The 21361-nt window shown below is 56.9% G+C and overlaps 5 protein-coding genes across 5 annotated transcripts; 3 read left to right on the plus strand and 2 right to left on the minus strand.

The window, feature by feature from the left end:
- Positions 1-699: 699 nt before the first annotated feature.
- On the minus strand, positions 700-2364 carry HRG_09927 (pre-mRNA splicing factor PRP21 like protein; the record flags this gene model as incomplete). The annotated part of the gene is made up of 2 exons (XM_044868398.1): positions 700-1010; positions 1074-2364. The coding sequence occupies 2 exons, from the start codon at positions 2362-2364 to the stop codon at positions 700-702; spliced, it is 1602 nt and encodes a 533-aa protein (XP_044716395.1).
- Positions 2365-3697: 1333 nt separating this feature from the next.
- Positions 3698-5438, plus strand: HRG_09928 (glucanosyltransferase domain-containing protein; the record flags this gene model as incomplete). The annotated part of the gene is made up of 3 exons (XM_044868399.1): positions 3698-3778; positions 3837-4680; positions 4753-5438. The coding sequence occupies 3 exons, from the start codon at positions 3698-3700 to the stop codon at positions 5436-5438; spliced, it is 1611 nt and encodes a 536-aa protein (XP_044716396.1).
- A 7685-nt stretch (positions 5439-13123) lies between these two features.
- HRG_09929 (GDP/GTP exchange factor sec2p domain-containing protein) lies at positions 13124-14899 on the plus strand (the record flags this gene model as incomplete). The annotated part of the gene is made up of 1 exon (XM_044868400.1): positions 13124-14899. The coding sequence occupies one exon, from the start codon at positions 13124-13126 to the stop codon at positions 14897-14899; it is 1776 nt and encodes a 591-aa protein (XP_044716397.1).
- A 776-nt stretch (positions 14900-15675) lies between these two features.
- HRG_09930 (dolichyl-phosphate-mannose-protein mannosyltransferase domain-containing protein) lies at positions 15676-18791 on the minus strand (the record flags this gene model as incomplete). Its single annotated transcript, XM_044868401.1, has 9 exons — positions 15676-16200; positions 16307-16372; positions 16448-16971; positions 17026-17367; positions 17413-17776; positions 17828-17866; positions 17930-18111; positions 18184-18473; positions 18538-18791. The coding sequence occupies 9 exons, from the start codon at positions 18789-18791 to the stop codon at positions 15676-15678; spliced, it is 2586 nt and encodes an 861-aa protein (XP_044716398.1).
- Positions 18792-20171: 1380 nt separating this feature from the next.
- HRG_09931 (enoyl-(Acyl carrier protein) reductase domain-containing protein) lies at positions 20172-21224 on the plus strand (the record flags this gene model as incomplete). Its single annotated transcript, XM_044868402.1, has 4 exons — positions 20172-20233; positions 20286-20405; positions 20465-20830; positions 20888-21224. The coding sequence occupies 4 exons, from the start codon at positions 20172-20174 to the stop codon at positions 21222-21224; spliced, it is 885 nt and encodes a 294-aa protein (XP_044716399.1).
- Between the last annotated feature and the right edge of the window lie 137 nt (positions 21225-21361).

Here is a 21361-nt window from a genome sequence, read left to right on the forward strand (position 1 = left end):
TACTCTTGACTGCGTCACGGCACAGAGGGCCATCAGATGAACGTGCTCGACAACGTACAGTCAAACGAACCCACAACTCCCCATGTATCGTGGGCCGCGACTCTAGAGTGCGCCCTTTATATGGCTACGGCGCATCGCCGACAGCTACGACTCGATCCTGTTGTTCTCGTTTGCCCCATTTCTCGGTGAGGCGCGCCCTGATACCTCGCGTGCGCCTTGCTATTGTACATGTTTCAACCGCTACATCGTAAGGAGGCCGTCACCCAATCCCCACGTCTGCGCCAAGGTTGCCAGAATGACGAAAAGGGCCGTCCGAGGCGTGCGTCGTTGATGCCGTCGCTTACCACAGTTCCTGCCCAAATCGCCTCCTTGCGAATCCCGGCCTTCTCCCACCCTGATTTCGCACCTGTCCCTGGTTGCATCCCCGCGGGCCCGACACGTCAGGCATCGAGAAAAACAGACAAGGCGGCTGAGGCGTGCTGAGCGACATGAGTTTCCCGAAGCCAAAGAGGCAAGCCAAGTCTTCTCACCTTTCTGCTGCCCTGCCATCAAGCTTGCAGCACATGGGCATGCACAATGCATGCTCCTCAAGGAAATAATCTCAAGACGATCCGGAAAGTCAAGACGGCGCGGGCCGGCCGATTTTCACCTCATCATCCCCTGCGACTGCCACTACCCAGGGCTACAAGCCGGCCCGCCTTACTTCTTGTCTGAAAATTTCTGGTGGATCGCTCGAATTTGCTCTTCCACGTTGAAACTCTGCAAATGATTCATGTGAGCCTGGCTCTTGCCTTCGGGGTTGCCGTCGAAGCTGTTCATGGCAGCCTTCTTCCGTCGCGCGAGCTCGTCCTCGCCAAGGGCCTGGCCGGTGACGGGGTCGAACACGTCGCTTCGCTGGCTCGCCAGGCGCTTCAGGTTGTTGGCCACGTCGGCGTGGGAAATATTGGAGTGCGCGTAGCGAGAATCCGCTTTGGCCTTCTGTTCCTTCCAGCTCGGGTCCAAAAGCTCGACTGAAGCGGGAAATGTTAGCTCATCTCTCTCACGACCCGTGAAACACGCATCGGAAGATTTACTTCGCATGTGGGCATCTAGCTCATTCATGGGAATGTGCTGCTTGCAGTTGGGGCACAGTGCCATTTGCGCCCCCTGCCTGGACGCGGCTCGCTGCGCGGCCCGGGGCACGTAGTTCTCCCTGATCTTCATGGGAGCGGCGCCGCCTCTGGCTTCGGCCTGTGCCTGGTGCACGCGAGCCTGTGCGTCGGCTCTCTCCTGGATGCGGCGCGTCTCTTCCTCTTCTTGAACCACCCTCTCAGGCTGCTGAGGGTTCATAGGATACAGAGGCGGCGGCGGCGCCTGGCCGGGCTGATAGTAGGCCGGGGAAAGCGGTGCCGGTTGCTGGGTGGCGGAGCCAGGGCGGGGGGCCAGCAGATGCGAGGACTGCTGGGCGGCAGGCATGTCGAGGTCCTCGTTGGGCATGGCCTCCTCGATGCGGAAGTTGGGGTTGATGGAGGCCTTGTTTCTGTCCTCGAGAGAGGCATACTCCAGTTCCGACAGGCTGGTCGGGGGCGGCAGGTTGGCCGTCTCATCGGCGTCGGAAAAGGTGATGGTCTCGACGACGACAAAGTCGCCCCAGTCAATGCGCGAAAACTCAACCTTTTTCTGCTGCTCGTCCTCTTCCTTCTTCTGCTTCTCCGCCTCCTGGTACAGGGAGTACTGGGCGCGCTGTCTGGCTCGCTCGAGGAGCTGGTACGGGTTGTCGGCGTTGGCCGTGACGGCGGCAAGCATCTCGTCTCTCAGCTGCGAGGCGCCGTAGTATTTCAGGACCTTGGAGTACTGCTCCACCATGTGCTGGAAGAAGTTGTGAAAGGTGTGGTTGGGAATCAGAAACTGAAACTGGGGATTGCCCGTCTCGCGCTGGGCCAACTGGGTCATCCACTGGCGCCCAAACTGAGCAGTGTACTGCGCCGTCAGCTTAAGAGCGTCGAGGTCCTTTTGGTTGATACGCGGCATCTTGGCCGAGAACTCGAGCTCGGGGGGAGCGGGCGGCCCCTTTGGCTTCTCGGGCTTGGGAGCCTCGCCGGCTCGGCCAGCGGCAATGTCGGTGCCGCGGCCGGCCTTGATCTCGCTGAGACGCCATTGGTAGAATGGGTAGTAGGCGTCGGCAGGGCTGAGGAAGCTGAACTTTGGATTCTGGCTCTCCTTGTCACGGATGCGGTCCTCGAAGACGGCGCCGTTTCGCGCAACGTAGCCGGCCGTCTTCTCGAGCACGTTGCGAATGTCGCGCGGGGGCAAGACGACTCCGGCCGGCGGCTTGAGGTCGTCGAGAGTCGAGGGCGCGTCGCCGTTGGCCGCAGGGGCTGCCATCTTGAGGTGGCGGCGAGGTGGCGATGCCGAGAGAAAATGGGAGATGCGCGCACGAAGAAATGCACGACACAAGGCAAGCACGATGCCGAGAGCAGCTGCTGCTTGGCAGGTGTTTGATTGGCACCAGCTGCTCCGAATTTTGGCCGGGACCGGGCTTTGTTTGATCCGCCCGGCCACCTTCGCTCGGACCGCGATGCTCAATTCACCACCAAACACGGGACAACGCTTCACCAGTCAATCATCGTCGCCAACACTCGTTGAGATTGCCCGCTGGAGTGCGGACCAAAGGCCCCAGCATCACGTGGGATCACAACCACAGGCGCGACGGAACACATGCCCCTCTGTCGTGATTGATGTCGCGATCCATGGCAAGCGAATAGCCGGTATGAAAATCCCTGGCCCATGGGCTGGAGGAGCTTTCTCTTCACCTACGGGGCCACCTCTTGGCTCAAGTTTCTGGACCTGGCAGTGTCTCCGAACCCAACTGGCCACTCCCACGATGCTCAGTCGCGGGCTGGGCGGGAAGCCTTGCCATGTGAATTCGGCATGACTGCAATCTCAATTTGCTCCACGAAACGAGTCATGCAGGACACGATAGTTACGGCCGGCGCCGGCTCTCCGCCCGGGAGCGAGTGGGACCACGCGCCTCGGTCTTCGGGTAGTCTCATTGTTACATCTTCATGGCCTCAGCCTCTGTATGAGCACGTTCATCCACACTCGACTCTTCCTCCTGTTCATGGACTCTCGCCTCGGCCAAAGATCAATGATGCGACCCTGCACAGGCGCCTGTAGGCTCATCTGTATGGATAGCACCGCCTTGCACTCATCATCTTGCTCTTCATCCCAGTGGTTGCTGCAGCCCCTGCCTCGTCACCGGCGTTAGCCTCGCCCTGATCTTACAGCCTTCAGGCCACGGGGCGAGTTCAATCACAGCGTATTTTCTTACCTCAAGATGCCCATTTCTCACCTCAATCAAAACCCCGTTTGCCAAGCGGCCTATATAGCCGCCCTGGCCCATAGAGACGAATGCGGCAAATGTGCCGTGGGGCGGTTACGACGCCTCTAGCCGCGAGATTATCCCAGCCTTGTTATGACCCTGCTGCAATATAATAAGCTTTGCTGCCATTTCGTTCCCTCATTCCACACACTCGCTTCTCTCTGGCTGCGGCCATCCACTCCTTTACTCTCCTGCTTGTTCAAAGCTCTTGCTCCATTCTGTTTCGATAGACCCCGAACTCGAGCGGTTGCGCTCCGTCACTCGCCCTTTTCTTTTCGATCCGTCTCTTTCACTAGCCTTCGAAGTCGCCGTCTCATCCGTCTGGACCCGGCAATCATGACATTTGCGCGCCTTTTGCTGCCGCTTCTCGCCGTGGCGGGGAGCGTCGTGGGCGAGTTCCAGCCCATCGAGGTGAAGGCACGTCATCGCCGAGTCGTCTGTCCGCTACCACCGTCTGACTGAACGTGTCTTGTAGGGCTCAAAGTTTTTCTACAAAAACGGGACGCAGTTTTACATGAAAGGCGTTGCGTATCAGCAGGATATCGCAGCCGCCGGCGGTGCCAACGACAAGGACGGCGCCTACTCGGATCCTCTTGCCAACGAGAAGAACTGCAAGCGAGATGTGCCTAATCTCAAGGAACTGGGAACCAACACTATCCGAGCCTATGCTATTGATCCATCCGCCGATCACTCGGTTTGCATGAAGTTGCTCGAAGACGCCGGCATCTACGTCGTCGCCGATCTCAGCGAGCCTCGTCTCTCGATTAACCGCGACAATCCCGAATGGAACGCCAAACTATTCACTCGATACCAGAAAGTCGTAGACGAATTAGCTCAATACCCAAACGTCATTGGCTTCTTCGCGGGCAATGAAGTCAGCAACAACAAGAGCAATACCGGCGCTTCTGCGTACGTCAAGGCCGCCGTGCGAGATACCAAAAAGTATATCAAGGACAACAAGAACATTTCGCGCTGGCTTGGGGTTGGGTATGCCGCAAACGACGACGACGAGATCCGTGATCAGATGGCCGACTACTTCAACTGTGGTGCCACCGAAGAGTCGATTGACTATTTTGGTTACAACATCTACTCGTGGTGCGGCGACAGTAGCATACAAACGTCCGGCTTCGACAAGCAGGCCAAGTTCTACGAAGACTACTCCGTGCCCGTCTTCTTTGCCGAGTACGGCTGCAACCAGGTTCCCGGGGGTGCTGCCGGTCGCAAGTTTACCGAAACCGAGGCTCTCTACTCGGACAGCATGACCCACGTCTTTAGTGGCGGCATCATTTACATGTACTTCCAAGAAGCGAACGATTTCGGTACGTCTCAAGCCTCGGTTAAGCGTCTGTCTCTTCTAGCTGCGCAAGCTTATAACTGATGTTTGTCGGCAGGTCTCGTCAAGGTCAGCCAAGGCGAACTGACGAAAATGAAAGACTTCGATGCCCTTAAGGAGCAGGCCACCAAGGCTGATCCCAAGCGCCTTCACATGAGCGACTACAAGCCTGCCGGAAAGCAAAGAGAGTGTCCCGCCGTCGACGACATCTGGCGGGCGAGCGACTCACTTCCTCCAACTCCTGACAAGGGCCTCTGCGACTGCATGGTCAAGTCGAGCACCTGCGTGCCCAAGTCCGACACGTCGCCCAAGAAGTTTGGCGACATCTTCGGCTACATTTGCGGGAGCGACAAGGCGCTCTGCGCGGGAATCAGCGCCGACCCCAGCACGGGCGTCTTTGGCGCCTACAACATGTGCGACGACAGCGCCAAGCTGGCCCATGTTCTCGATGCCTACCACACGAAGCAGAAGAAGAGCGCCGATTCCTGCGACTTTGACGGTGCGGCCACGACGCAGCAGGCTTCCACCGAAGCATCTTGCTCCCCGGCTCTGGCATCTGCCAGTGATCTCAATAAGCATGCGGCAACTGCCACCTCGCCTGCAGGCGGCAAGGCTTCAAGCTCGGATGATAGCGTTGCTGTTCACGGCGTCTCCATTACACGCGCCTTTTCTGTCGGTGATTTCGCCCTTGGCCTGTACATGATAGCTGCACTGGGCGCTGGTGCGGCCGCCATTGTACTTTAACGCCGAGTGTGGCGAGGCCTCTGGCGATATACAATCTGGAGTCCGAGGGACAAAAGACCGTTGTCTAGGGATGGCTACATGCAAAGGGGTTTCACGGGCAGCGTCCAGAAAGGTAATATCTAAAGTCCGTCATTATGGCTTCGATTCCGAGTCAACTTGCGTTGGGGAACTCCAACGTCTTTAAGCTTCAGCATGCGCAAAGTAACTATGATTCAGCGTTCAACGGCTACGTAGAGAGATGCTGTGAGGACTGGCCTCCCGAAAAATACAGGCCGATCCAGTACAGCACGTGGCTGCGGGCTCTGAATATCGCTGAATTTATCCTTCGAAGTTGAACCAACGAGGTCCATGTCACAGGATGTAAGAGCCATTTTCATATTACTACTAAATCACAAAAAGAGCCCTGTTTGTTCCAGAGTTGATGAGTTGGTTGGCGTTGAATTGGCACTGTCAAAGAAAGCTTCCTTCGATTCTCCGGGGTTCCCAGCGAATACTATGACTAGAATGTACACTACATGGACGTACAAATACCAGTCACTCCCTATAAAGTCATTTTGAGCATAATATCAGGGCTCAGCCTACGGTACATTTTTTCCCCATGCCATTGGCGCAGCAGGAGGCGTGTTCGCGTTAGGCTGGAGAGAACTTCATTCCGGGTTGATCATTGCCTTGGGTAAGAGATCATGAGGGTAGGTCGAAGGAAGGGAACAGCTGAATCGGGCGTCCCAGCCAATATATTAGAACGCTATAGGCTTCGTCCGCTCGCACTGGGAGAGCTTTATATGTAAGGAATAATGGTCTTGCAGCGGTCGCAGCTGGGCAGCATTTACGGAGCATAATGCGCGGACAAGGGCCTGCAGCAATCCGAGGAGCTGTGATGGATTTTACGTGCCTCGACACACGGCAAGGCATTTGGGACAGCTCCAAGCATTATAATGACGGCTTCCGCACACACCCATGCCAACGTCTGTTGCAACGATAGTCAGACTTGACTGCCTCCCGTACAAGGAAGAGGCAGCCACGGTTTAGTTAAGTGGACAACCTTCCCTCTTCCTCTCTTCTCCATGCGTAATGCATCAAGTTGCTGTATAGTGCTCACCCCAACAATCGATAATAACGACCCTTAACCAACAGCAGGCTTGAACCTGGTTTTACTGAATCAGGTTACAAATGTGGATATGGAGGTGTGAGATCGCTCGGATGCTGCTCAAATTATGTTTCGCAGAGTGTGAGTTGAGAAAGCAAATACGTGTCTTGATCGTTCGAAAATGAAAGGGAGATAAATAAGAGTAGAAATAGAGCGAGATCGAGTAACAGTGAGGAACTGCTGGCCAAAACAGCATACGAGGAGGTATCTGTATCAACGCAGACGGCGACTGCAACACTTGAGATTACAATGTCAGGTGGGTAAGGACAAATACTGATACGTAATAGATTGCTGCCGGAGACGAAGCACCCCCACGCCTTGAACTACCTAGCATGCCATGTGATAAAATAAAGAAAGAGGCCTTCCGGTTTCCTCACACCTTTGCAGATTTGGTAGTAAGCTCTCGAGATTACACTGGACAGCACGGAGCTTTGAGTTGAATCTCCTCTTGAGATTCTCCAAACATCGGCTGATTGGAAGTGCCGCTATAGGCCATTTGAGATTCAAGGAGAAGTATCCGGCCGATATATCCTTGTGCATTTATCTTCTGGGGGACGTGCATAGTCTTGCGAAGGTGTTTCGTATTCACTCGGATAAATTTTCTATCTTCAAGAGACAGCGGCAACGGTAAAAAAGCGAGTGGTACCATTAGGGATGCTCTTATAAGAATCTTTGAAGTTCCTATGATGCATCTCTAGCAAGGCCGACTTATAATAGCATCCACAGGTAAGCTGCATGTTTTTCTCTATAATAGCTGCGCCATAGCCTTCTAGACAGCATCGGTAGTTGATCCTAGCATCGTCATACTCTTTCGCGGTTAGGTTTAGATTACCGAAGTAGTCCTCGACGGCCCGTCTATAGATGGGGTTGTCCTTTCTAGAGTCCAGAATCTCGAGACTTCGCAAGAGATTGCGGCGTGCCCTGTCGTACTCACCGAGCTCCATGAAGCAGTGCACATAGTTGGCAGCATATCGACAAGAGGCAAATCGCCTGTCTTGCGCTGAGGAGCTGGTGCTGGCCTTCTCAGCCTCTTGGCACCTCGTCAAGGCCAAATCGTACTGACCCTATGCAGCCATTGTCGATGCTAAACTCGTCCGCGATCCGTTTGTTTCCAGGTCCCCAGGCCCCAGGGCGCTGACACGAATATCCAAGGACTTCTGATGTGCTATCCTGGCTGGCTCGTACTCATAGGTAAGCTCCTTCATCCGCCCTTCTGCGTTGAGCAGCAGACAATTGCCCCAAGCAGGGTGGCCTTGTTCGAATTCTGAACGCGTCGCGGCCAGACGAGGACGCCACTGAGCCGCTCGAACACTGCAAGCGCTGGGCAGCAACTGAAGGAATCGACAAGGGCTCATCCAAGCACCGGGTGGATGTGGTGGTTTACTGCTCCGACAGCTACCCTGCCGGAGTTTCAGTGACATATCGTGAGTAGACGACGGCTTTGCATCCCCTTTCGAGTAACTGCTTACACTCCAACCAGCTTTAGGCTACCCAATGGCTGCAGTTCCCCTGGGACATGCTGAAAGCAGCGGATGGCCGTATGGCTTGCACGCCATTGCACCAGCTCATCAGGAAGAGAAGCTGGTGAAGTTCACGGCGGCGTGGGAGCGCATCTTTCCGCCACGGAGTGTCCCGGACTCGGACGCGTGTGAGAAGGTGCGAGTCTATTTTATGCCGCCACGCCATCATGTGGCGGGCTTGTTGTTCGTTCTTCCCTACCGGCTTCAGGGTCAAAGAGCGAGTCAGGAGGTGTGTTGCATTCGGGGAGGACTGCCAAAGACGTTCCCACCCTGAAACTTGCTGCTCTCTCCTTCCAAATCGTCCCCAATAGCGTGAAGCCTGCAAAGCGATATTAGAACCGGAACAATGGCACGAGGTTCATGTCGAACCAAAGTGCTGCAGGATATATGTTGAGCATGTTGGGGGCTCAGGGCATGCCACCTCTGATATGCTGTGGCGCCTTTTCGACGACATATATTTCCTATATAGCCTGTAGGTAGCCGTACCTCGGCTGTGATCAATTTACGAGGGAAGGTCGTTCAAAGAGCGCCGATTAGGCTTTGCCGGGAATTCCAGCCTGGTGTGGGAACAAAGGTGCCTGCCCGCTCACCAATGTGTTTTCCGCTACGCGGTTACAGATACGGTCCTTGATTGCAAGCCTCCTCACCTGGCATCGAGTTCTTCGCAATAGCACCCACGACAGTATTGAAGCTTCGAGTCTTGGAAAGTTATTCTGGCATTAAGCCTACCACTGAGTTTCGGTATTGGTCTTTACATACCCGGTGAGCAGTGTTACGGTTCAGTTAATAATTCTCGGTTCAAGACATCAACTGATTCGATAAGGAATAAGAATGAAGAAGCGACGAACATGACATATCCTCAAACCCATCCACAGCTGCGAATCTCTCTCCTCATATCCAAAGCATGAGAGCCTGTTCAGCTCGACGGCATCCTTTTCTCCTTCCTTCGCATGCTTATTCGTCCCGTCCACCTTCAACAGCAATAGGCAGGATGTTGAGGCATTCCCTTGGCAATATAGCCCGCGGGCGGATTACACCCGCTCTCTCCCTCTCTTTGGTTATCTACGTTGAAATGGTAGATCCATCCTGCATGATCCCATCAATGTATGTGAATCAGCTCAGGGGTGGGGGACTTACCATTGGCGCACTGGCAAACGCCATTAACGCAGCAGCGAGGGGAAGCACTGCTGGTTGGTTAACAGACGGAACCAGATTGCAAAGAGTCCAAAGAGAGAGATGTAGCTCACGCTGGATAGCACCCGCTATGGCCTGGCTGCCTTGCAACAAGGTCACCCTCGGTTCCGTCTGTGGAAATGGACGAAACAAACGGCGCCAACGCGGAAAGGAAAGAAAGAATCGGAGAGATCTTCATAGTGATATAGTAAGTCAGCTTCCTCTGTGGAGTACTGGTGAGGTGAGTGAAAGCTCGAAATCTGGCAAGTGTGCGAGACTGAACGTGAATACGGCTTTATATACTCGTCTTGGGTCTAGGCTCGACAGAAACAGGCTAAACGGTGAACCTTTGGTCAGAAGGTTGATGCTCGGGTGGGTCAGGCAAAGAAGATGGGAGACGGGACGACTTCGACCAGGCACGAGATTGAACTGTACGTGCATGATGGCGTAGGTCACGTCTTCGAGCCTAGACATATCGATATCCTCTCCCAAAGTCAATGTATGAAATGAACATTCAGAGTGAGTGACCAGCACGGCAAGTATCTGGTGCCAGTAGTTCAAGCACCATGGCTTGTCGCAGGCCCAACATCATGTTCCGCTTTGAAGAGAGCAGCGTATGACAGGAGTGAGAAGCTCCATACCTTGGCAGGTCGCACTATCAGGGCCACAAGCACTCTTACTTATAGGCATGGTATCTGGCAACGGTAGAGGATAGTGACGCGCTCCCTGTCTGCGTTATAGGTTGCCAGCTTCTTCCACCGGCACATGCTGTATCGCACTGAGCCTTTTCTCATCGGGATACTAGATTCCTCGGTTCAACGTGGATGCACAGGCCAAGGGGTAGACAGCCACCGCACGTCGCCCTTGCACACTCGCCCCAGTGTTATTTCGAGATGCTCGGCCAATTTTCTCGAGGCCTGCCCGAAAGCTTCCAATTAAAGCCGGACGAGGTCGCCACGGGCTTCAGCTCCTCTTTCGGTCAGACTACCTGATGTACTTGACCACGACGACCTGAAGATCGGATTTTCACGTTAACGGGACACTGGCCGCATCACAGGCATGTCTCTCGGCGGTCTCGAAACTTTTCTTGGCGTCCAGATATCATCGCGCCGGGTCTTCCCTCCTGACCACAACTTCCTCCGGGCGCAGTCCTGGAAAACCCTAGACGACGTAATTGGACATCTATTAGACGAAGGTCGGCGAGCAATCGAAGTTGGGAGATTATTTGATTGTTCCGAGCTTACGGCTTTGGTCGCCGGCCTGAGAAGGGAGACGCTTCGCCTCTTGCAGAGGGAGAAACGGACCTCATGTGCCTGGTCTGGGTTAGTTTCAGTTAATTACCCCCAACGCCAGATTGGGTCATGTTCTCGGGCCACGTGCAGAGGCATTGTCCACGGCAGCCGGCACTTGGACCAAGTTTGTACATTGTCAGACGCAGCGAGCTCCGTGCGAGTCAGCACGTCGATCTCGGCCGAGCTACTGAGATCCTCGCGAACTAGCCCATGGTAATTCGGGCTGTCTTGGTCGTTAAGCGGTGGGCCAATGTTGCCGTCATGGCTGCATCACTCAGGCAAAAGACGTCAGATCCGTGCGCTGTGCTGACAGGAGCCAACATGTCTCAGGCTCATCAGTGCACCAACATGAAGACTGTGTTCGCTGCTTCCCCCACACAGCGTCGGGTGAGTCGCTGGTTCGCCTTCGAGACATGGCTCTCAGGGCCGTGCGTCGGCGGAACAAAGGGCGGCTTTGGACTGGACAGATTCGGTTTCCGGACGGCAGCCACTGCAGCATGAATCGTCAGTGCTGCAAGAGACAGGAAGCAGCTCTCTCCATGGATGTTGCGTCTGCAAGGTGGCCGGTTTTGCGGCTGCACGACATTGTACTCCAGTTGACGACTTCAGCCACTCATCACGTGGCAAGTCCCCCATGACTTGTGGCGCTATGACTATCTGGCATATGACTAATAAGGCCCATGGGTCCAAAACACTAACAGAGTGTACCCGGACCCCTGCTGCTCTATGGCCAGTAGGTAGCAACCAGATAATAAGGCCCCACCAAAAAATGGCGCCACCAAAGTGCTGACTGCCTCCACTAAACGGCCGTTGCCGCCGCCGGCTCCAGAGGGGCAAGAGGGGGTGGACACCTGCTGACCTGGTGGCCCGGAGGCTGTGGCGGTGGCTGCCCTGCTCGGCAGAGGCCACCTACAGGGCTGGGCGAACAGAACAAGGCCCAGGATGGCTGGTCGATTGAAGGCAGGGCAGAGCACTCATTTGTTTGACCAGGACGGCATCTGGCCGTAAGAGACGACCACAGGAAAAACAGATCCCTGTCGAGCTGCTGCCGTGGTAGGCGGCTGTGTCGTCAACCACCGTCGCCATTGGCTTTCGCTCCCTCGCCTCGTTTTTCTTGCCTCCGCATCCAGCCTAGCCCTGCGCCCTCGGCTCGTTTATTACTGTTCTCGCAAGGTGCTCGATTCCGCGCCGCGTTTGCTCGTATTCTCCTTCATTAATCATCTCTCCCAGCATCCTGTGCTCCGTATCCGTGGGCGGTAGGGACATGCAGCTGGCCTTTTCTCCACCGTGTAACACGTACAGTGTGACTGGAGCTGCAGCAGGGCCATTTGCTCAAGGGATACTGACGCGGGACGTGTGGGCGCCCGCCCGCCTGATCGTTGGGAAAGTATCTTTTAAATATCTTCCAACTCGGCTATCCCGGCTGCAAGGGGCTGAGGACAAGGGAGCCAAGATAGGCTGATACTTTGGTCACGTTAGCCTCCCAGAATGGCCCCCGCTAGGATCAAGGTTCCGCGCGGGTGCCTGACATTAGGGGGCGGGCAGGCGGCTGGCACTGTGCCGAAGGCTTCCCACCCAGAGACCCACATGCGAGCTTTTCCTCGGTGGTAAAAGTACCTTTACATAGCCTCACCTGCCTGTCCTGTCCCCCATGACGAACCGGTAACTTGAATACCGCCCCAAAGTCCAAGCGCCCAACCGCAGAAACCTCTCTTCCGCTTCTCCTCTCCCACTCGCCCGCCGCCAACTCTCTTCTCCGATCTTCACCTCCATCGCCTCCTTCTCTCATCCATCACTGCCGCTGCCGCCATTGTACGCACCCCAATCATCTTGCCGCCCTCCTCTCCAACTCCGACTGCAGCCAGCCTCCAATCGCCAGCTCCCGTCGGTCATGGACCATCGCGCCGCTCCTGTTCGACGCTGCAATCAATGAGTGCCGGCATCGCCCTTCCCAAGCTCTTCGTTTTGCGCTCGCATCCACCAAGCTCGCGCGAGTCAGCCAGCTAAGCAGGCACGGCCTCGCCGCCAAAAATATCCCCCGCCCTTCTGCCTCCTACTGCTAAATCCATCTCCTAATGGACGCGTACGTCTCTACTCCCTCTTCGAACCTCTTTCTTTTTCTACCGACCCCCCCCTCTTCTCACCTGCTCCCTCCTGCTTTTGCCCTTTCTTTTTCCCTTATTCAACCTGTTCAAGCCCTCCCTCGACACCTCTTCTTCCTACGCCCCTTTGTCTCGCTGCGGCCAAGACACAGCTCCCCACATCCCCCACCCACGCGATGACGCTACCATCTATTGAGACGAGACCATGGCTGTGGCTGATTTTTTATCCAGCTTAATCCATGTCGCAGGCTTATCCCAGCATCAGCATCAACAATCCTCTCGCCCTTCCTCGGCCCGTCCCTTTGGTCACCTCCGCTCCCTCTCCTCTGTCGCCGCCTCGACGTCCTCATCGTCGCCGCCCACCCCGACCCCAAACAAACCGCGGCTGACGCCCCAAGCACCCGTCATTCCTCTGAGGTCTTCCCATTCCGTGCCAGCTTTCAGCGATGAGATGAGCACGCTGCCCGACCCTCGAAGTCGCTGTGCCCCGAGCCCGGCCGGCGACAAGGGCTCTCCCGACTCGCTTCGCCACCCCGACCTCGACGACGAGCTGGCCACGCTGAGCGCCAAACTTGTAAACGCCATCAACCACCAGACTTTTCTCGACGACACCCTTTCCGCTACGCGTCATGAGTTGCAAGCCGCTCGGGAGCGCATCCGGGAGCTCGAATCCGAGAGCCAGTCTCACCTCGAAAAGTCCAAACGCGACGTCTGGATCCGCCGATCCTCACTCGACGCCGAGCGAAAGGCCATGCAGGCCGAGAAGAAGAAGTGGCAGGCCAGGCTGGCCGAGGAGACGAGCAAGCGCCTCGACACTGAAAAGGAAAAGAGGAAAATCGAGCAGGAGCTCGAGAATTTGACCACCGCTCTCTTCGAGGAAGCAAACAAGATGGTCATAGCCGCCAAAGAGGAGGCGCAGCTGCAGAACGAGGCGCTTCAGCGCAAAAACGAGCAGCTCAAATCGCAGCTCGCCGACTCGGAGAGTCTCCTCAAGTCACAGCAAGAACAGTTGTCCCAGCTCAAGGCAGTCATGGAGAGCATGGCGTCTGAACGCGACGACATGACAAATGGTACTACTCCTCCGTCTCCCGGCATCTCCAGGCTCGATTCGGCCGCCGACGACGATCGCCCCCCGCCCGAAGGCCTCCCTGCCGGCTCACCGTCACTCGACGGCTGTTCTCCCTGCAATCCTACCAGTCTTCAGCACCTAGTGCAACCTGTTCTCCGCACCGATTTGGCTTCCTACGACGACTTTATGGCCCTTGCTCGGATTTCCCAGCAACGCCGCGGGAGCCGAGTCTCGTCTGGCTCTCTGGGTGGAATCACTGCCTTGGCCCTCGGCCTCGGTGGCTCCACTTCAAGCGCCCATCCCTCCAATGCCTCGACCACGTCTTTGGGCGCCTCTACCCCTGCCCCCAACAGCGCTCCCCAGTCGCCCAATACACCTGCTTCGTCGACCAGCGTCGGCTCCCCAACTGCTCCCGGAACCCCGACGCCGAATCTCAAGGATACGCGATTCTACAAGCGCATCCTGGCCGACGACGTTGAGCCCACTCTACGTCTCGACGCCGCACCAGGCTTGTCGTGGCTCGCCCGTCGATCGGTTCTCGCGTCGGTGACGGATGGCTCCTTGATCGTCGAGCCTGTTCCCGATAGCGCGACGTACATGGCCATTGTCAAGCCTCACCACCACCCGTGCTCACTGTGTGGCGAATCGCGAAAGAGCCCGGAGCACCTGCGTAACCACCGCTTTAGAACGAGCGAATCCGTCTCGGCGCAGCGATATGCGCTCTGCAGTTACTGTCTCAATCGTGTCCGTTCTACATGCGACTTTCTGGGTTTCCTTCGCCTGGTGAGGGACGGCCACTGGCGAGCCGAGGATGAGGATTCAGAAAAAGCGGCCTGGGAGGAGAGCGTCAAGCTGAGGGAGCAAATGTTTTGGGCCCGCGTTGGCGGAGGCGTCGTGCCTGCTTCACAGGTGGCCAGTCCTGCCCCAGCTGAGACCGATAAGGAATCGCGGCCAAGCCAGGACCACCTGGGCATCGTGGAAGAAACGGAGACTGGCAAGATGACGCCAGATGGCGTGCGGCATGCAGACGACGCGGATTCCAAGAACGGGGCATCGCGGCAAGGCACCGAGCATATACCTCGGGAGCCTCGCACCCCTCCGGATCGGATGGATGGAAACCGGAGTCGCCGCGACTCTGTGGAGCGGCACGCAACATGAAGGTCGCTCGACCTCACGGGTGGCAGCCGGCTACAATCAGCAGAGCAATCATCGGCAAATTACCACGGTACATTCTGTCCATGAATTCAGCAAAGCGATGATATTTTTCTTGGTCACCAATTCTTAACATGTATTTTAATCCTCGGCCTGCTCATACCTGGGTCAGTGGGTGGAGAAGAGGGAAGGGCGTTTTTTTGGGCAGGCATCCGGGGACTTCTCGGTGGCGAGGGAATGGGATCGGGCCTCGGGAGAGGGGGATGATATGCCTGGAGCCCCTACTCGAGGTACACGGCGTTAAATTAGGGGAGGGCATGACGAGCAATGTACCCAATGGAACAAGGCTTGGAGGGGTGGCGGGTGAGAGCTTCGGGGAGCCCCCGACGAGTTTCTTGGCGATGGAGGCTGCATCACGGACGTTGGTTGCGCGTTGACTCCCACGGGGGTTTCGAAAGCTGGCACGTGAGCACATGTAACATAAGGAGACGGCATGGATGGGTGCTTGTCATGATCACGTAACCTTGTTAGGTACAGCATCATAATGAAGGAGTGATTCATGGAGAAATCACCCCGCCGCGAGTCTGTTATACACTTCCTCACGTCCAAGTTCATGTTTGTCCGGCACCATTGGGCCCCCCCTTTTTTGAGTATTTCCTCACCCCATACACACCTTATCCTGGGGAGTCTGTCCACCTGCACACGTGAAATCATGCTGGTCAAGGCGCAGAGGCGGCCGGACAATCGTGCTCCTGCCGCCCCCCCCCCCCTGCTCGGCTCCCTCATAGCTCGTCTTTGCCGGTGGCGTCCTTGCTCTCGCTCGCGGGTTTGGCCTTTGCCCTCTCGGCCTCGCGCTCGCCATCGCGGCTCGCCGCGGCGTCGTGGTTGGGCTTGGCGTCATCTACGTTGGCCGTCTCCTTGTCGACGCCCTGGACGTCAGGGTGCGGCGGCGCCACGCCCGCGCCCATATCGGCCGGCCAGCCGCCCTCGGGCATCGGTATCTCGACGCCGTTCTCGTCGAGGACGCGAGTGCGCGTCTCGTACTTTGTCTGGAAGTCGATCTTGCCTTCGAGCTCCTTGACCTGCTCGGGGCCCAGGAGGTTGCCGTCCTGGTCACGGTACTCGATCTTCTCCTCCTGGGCAACGACCCGAGGACCCGGAGGGGGGGGAGAGGACGAGACGCCGGGCTCTTTGGCATTCTCGACCTTCTCGCCAGCCTCCGGCGCAGCGGGTTTCTTGGCGCCGGGGCTGGTGGAGGTGGCGGCCAAGGAACTTGAGGGCGTGTCTTCGGCCGTGTACGCCGCGTACTAGGTTTCGATAAATATCAGCGCAACATGTTACGGGGAATGGACGAGACGCAAGTTGCCTGCTCTGCGCAGTTGCCCCTGACATCGAGATTGGAAGTGCACTTACCGTGTCAAAGAAGTTGTTGCAGTCCCAGTCCCAGCCGTTAAACAGCTTCACTCGGTTGCACTCGCTCTTGGTCCACCGGTTGCCGTACGCGAGCGGAGCGTACAGGGTGAAGGCGGCAACCGAGAGCACCAGAAAACATACGGTCGCAATGCGATTGACGGCGGCGCTGTCGCGGGCGCCAACGCCGGGAATCCGGGCAGTCAGGTAGTCAAACATTTGGCAAAGGGCGATGACCGCAAAGTACAGAGCCGGGAAGTAGTGGTGAAGGAACAGCTGGCGGTGCATGAGGTAAAAGGGGAAATAATGCAGCGCCCAGCCGAGAACGTAGGTGCCGATCTCGTAGTCGAATCGCTTGAACGTGTTGCTCGAGTAGTCGTTGTAGCTGCGTTGCCATCGGAGGACGGCGATGCCCTTGAAGAGGACCCAGACAACGATGGCCATGGTGGAAGACCACCAGACAATCGGGTTACCGATGAGATAAATCTGGGTGTGATGCTTGCCCCAGAAGTTGATGCCGCGGTGCAGAATGGGCCACGACTCGGGCCGGGAATCCCAGGCGTGGGACTCGACCAGGCCAGCGTTGGTGCGCCACATGACCTGCTGCAGCTCCCAGAACTTGCCAAAGAATCCGGGGTCGCGATAGTTGACTTTTTCCACGTTGTCTCCTAGCTGGGGGTGCTCGTTGTGTTCAATGTACCACAGACTGTTGGGCAAGGAACCGCTCTTGGCGCACGTCACCTCTTGCTGCTCAGAGGCCCATTCAGGGAGCTTGACCTTGTGGGAGAAGAGAACGCAGCCGGACATGATGTGGACAAGCCTGAACTTGGTCTCGATGGTGCGCAGCCGCTCCTTGGCCGCGGTGCCAACCGACCTCTTCTTGGCAATCTCGACGCGGAAGAAGTCGTTGGCATCGCCATCGAACCCGTCGAAGCCATAGGCAGAGACTTCGTTCTGCCACTCGGCCTCGGAGACTGGCGGCCGCACGTCATGCGAGTGCAGACGGCGGTGCGTAGGCTGGTGGTAGAGTCTGAGAACGGTACCGTCGGTGATGTAGTGCGGTCCTCCGGAGAGGTTGTCCCACGCCTTGGTGCCGTTGATGGGCATGCCGTTGGGCCCAAGGGGCTGGGTCTGGTTCTCGAGAAGCCAGACGTTGTTCTCGTCCTTGTGCGGATACAGGGTGATTTGCTGCTGCTTGCTACCTGTAGGATACATGAGAGGGTGGGAGTGCAGATAACCACCTTGTGTATTGACGTGGCGAATCGTCACGCGGCTTCCCAGGACAACGTCGGCGGCAACGTCCTTCATGCCCTTGCTATTCAGCGTCGCCTGAAACTCGGAGCTCATGAAGCCGTCGCCGTCGCCGGGATTGACCAGGCAGACAAAGTGAATGGCGAACATGGCCATGTAGAAGGTGATGGGAATGACGATGAGACAAAAGGCTCTGGCGGCGATGTGCTTGGCCCACAGGCGCTGCGGAGAGTCAGACGAGTTGAGCAGGTGGCAAGGGGCGGCACGGCATACCAGTGTCACGTTCCTGTTGTCGCCCAAAAGCACCCACAGCTGCACCAAGGTCAAGGTACCGACCCAAGCGATTGTGAAGAGACCGACCCATTTGATGCTGACGGTGACTCCCAAGCCGAGGCCGGTCATGACGAGCCAGAACCACCATGCAGGCTGGAACGCCTTGGCCGGGCCCTGTTCGTGTTGGTTGGTGAAGCAGGAAAAGGCGAGGACGGTCAGGGCGGTGGCGCCGACGAGGGGCGAGTCGAGGAGAATCAAGCGAGCCTGTGTCAAGAGGCCGTTTTCTAATCAAGTAGAGAGGAGAGTCAGAAGCAAGTTCTCGGTGAACGGCATGGTGAGACTGGCGCAAAACTTACCAAAGATGATGAGGCAAGCGCCCATCGCGGCGGTCATGGTGCGGCAACCGACCGTCTTGAGGGTCAGGAACATGAAGGGGGCAAGGGCAATGCCGCAGAAGGCGGGAAACAAGCGCATGGCAACGTAGGGCACGCCGGGCTCGAGATAATCCTTGCCAATGTCCTTGAAGTCAAAATTGCCATCGAAGCCAGCCAACCAGCCAGTGAGAGCGATGAGCATCTTGGCGAGGGGTGGATGAACGTCCATGAAGAACCTCCCTTTGATGTACTTGGAGGCAAAGCCGCCGAAGCTGCGAGTGGGAGAGAGCGGTCAGCGATATGACGGCATCGAGGCGGGAGGGTTACGATACGCACTGAACTTCGTCAAAGACGACGCTGCTCGGCTGATAGATTCTAAAGATGCGGACAATGGCGGCGAGGACGGTGACGCCAAGGGCCACGGTGTAGTCGGATACGGGCAAGAGGAAGACATCGTGATCGTCGACGCCGTCCGACTTGTACGAGGCATTCTTCTTGGCCTTGGACTTGTTCTTGGTCGGGGCCGAGGGCTGTCTTTCGACGGCGGGCGGCTGGGGGCTCCTGCCGCTGCTGGCGTTGGACCTCGCCATGGTCGAAGGGAAAACGGAGCGGCCGCGCGACAGTCGTGTCGGGATCTGAAGACGATGGGCCGTGGGTGTTTGGACGCTGCGCGCAGCTTTCGTGGACCGACCGGTTCCCGCGGCGGAAGGAAAAACAGACGAGTTGAAGGAGGGTGGCGAAGGGAGAGTGGATTAAAGCAGATTCATGGAGAAGGGGAAGAAAGGGGTACGAATAGGAGGCGCAATGGAAACGAGGGTCCAATGCGTAGGCCGAGGGTCGAGGGTCGAGGGATTGACGGGCTGAGGCGGTTGAGGAAAACAATAAGGGGTTGCCGAACTTGGAGATACAGTGGCCACATTGACTGAGGTGACGGGGACAATAACGGTACCTGAATGGCTCTCGCGTGGTCAGGGCTACAGTATGGCGAAGCGGGGTGGAGCCATGTACACGGAGCACTGGGAGCAGGTACCGCTGGTGCATCCGCCACAACAAGAGAGAGAGAGAGAGCTTCAGTTGGTCGGCAACGTCGACCCTGGGACAGCGACATGTGACGAGAAAGCCTCGGTGTGGCTTAATTCTAGGATCAACCGCAATTGTCGAGGGCATGTAGATTATCAAAGCCATTTCCCTCTACGAGAGGCGTGGTCGATGTTTTTCTTGTGGGTTTTCTCCCCCGTCAGCGTCGCTGGTGGACGCCCAAGAGCAGCTCGGCGCCACGGGTAATTGATAGCTACTGTAAAGTTTCGTTTGCCGGCGGTAGCATTCTGATTGGCTGTTGCGTCCGTGGCTCAAGCAATGCACCCGCTGCCGTTTCAACGACGGAGTGGATTATCGTCGGATCATCCATGATCCAGCAGGCGTGCAGAGATGACAACCCCCGGAGCAGCCCCCCCGCGTTCCCCGCACTTTTTGGAGCTTTCCTTCTGCCAAACATCCATTAATAAGCTGAATCGCTCCTGACTGCCACGCCAATCTTTTCTTTTGCATCTCCTGGCCTGGACATGGGCCGCGTCGGATGGCTGTCTTGATGCAGGACAAGGCTAGTACTGCGCGGCAGCACCCCATTCTCTCGTCAAGCTTCTCTGTCCTCTGTGCACCGCCGGCTTTGCATAACGTACCTGCTCGCAGCACGCAGTTCTTCGATCCCGATGCGCCGCTGACTTCATCGGCACAATGGCGTAGCCATGACATCCGGGTAGCCCCAGCTGCCGCCGCAGTTGCATGGCAACGTCATCGCCTCGTCGTTGCCTTCTCCCTCCCCCATAAAAACGCCCACCATGTTTTGCCGCGCGTCGATTCTCGCTCGCTGGCCTCGTCTCTCTGCCAATCCCCTCCACCGCTCTCAGCCATTTGCTCAACGTCGACTCTCTGCAACGCACACGTCCTTACTAGCATCACGACGCGCCACCATGTCGGCTGAAGACGGCGAATTCAAGCCTGTCCCGGATCGACAGGCCCAAAACCTGCCTGGGTATGCCCTCATCGCCTTCATGACTCGTGTCACTTCCAGCTAACAGACACAGTCTCGAAAAGGACTTGCACCCGTCAAGCGAGACCACCAAGCTCCAAGGCAAACATGACTTCCAAGAGTATCGGGCTGCCGGCAAGCTGAGTGACAGCAAGGCCCTCATCACCGGCGGAGAGTATGCCATCACCTCGCTCCGCCTGCCAAGCTACCCTACTGACATGTTGTTGCCTACAGTTCGGGCATTGGCCGGGCCGTGGCCGTGCTCTTTGCTCGCGAAGGGGCTGATCTCAGCATCGTTTACCTACCCGAGGAGCAGCAAGACGCCGAAGAGACGAGGGACCTGGTTCGAAAGGAAGGTCGCGAGTGCTTGCTCATTGCCGGCGATTTGATGGACAACGAAACATGCCGCAAGGCCGTCCAACAGCACGTCGACAAGTATGGCAAAATCGACGTGCTGGTCAACAATGCGTCTAAGCAAATCATGGTCGACGATTTTAAAGACATTGACTTGGACAATGTCGAGAGCACCTTCCGCAGCAACATACTCCAGATGTTTGCCATGACTAAATACGCCCTTCAGCACATGGGCAGAGGCGGCTCGTACGTGTCTCAACCCTATGTTGTGCCCCATTCACTCCTTCTCTAACGGTCCCGCAGCATCATCAATTCCACCTCGGTCGTCGCCTACAGGGGCACCCCTAGCATGGTCGACTACGCCGCAACCAAGGGTGCCATCAACTCCTTCACCATGTCCCTGGCTAAACAGCTCGTGCCCAAGGGCATCAGGGTCAACGCAGTCGCCCCCGGTCCCGTCCATACTCCCCTTCAGGCAGCGTCCAGGCCGCCAGAGCAGATGGAGGGCTTTGGGAAGAAGTCCCAGCTCGGCCGCCCTGGCCAGCCGAGCGAGATTGCTCCCAGTTTCGTCTTTTTGGCATCCAAAGACTCTGAGCTATACCATGGTCAGGTGTTGCATCCTTATCCCCAGGGGGATTGAGGCGCTCAATCGTACCGAGGCGTTTTTCCAGGCTGTTGCGCCATGCGGGAAACTGTCTATTGGAGCTCGGTTTATACACATCACGGTGGCATAGCTCGATCATTTCTGGCCATTGGGACCGAGAGCTGTGGTCTTAT

The sequence above is a fragment of the Hirsutella rhossiliensis genome (assembly GCF_020360975.1).
Source record: "Hirsutella rhossiliensis strain HR02 chromosome Unknown scaffold00014, whole genome shotgun sequence".
In the NCBI taxonomy this organism is placed as follows: Eukaryota; Fungi; Ascomycota; class Sordariomycetes; order Hypocreales; family Ophiocordycipitaceae; genus Hirsutella; species Hirsutella rhossiliensis.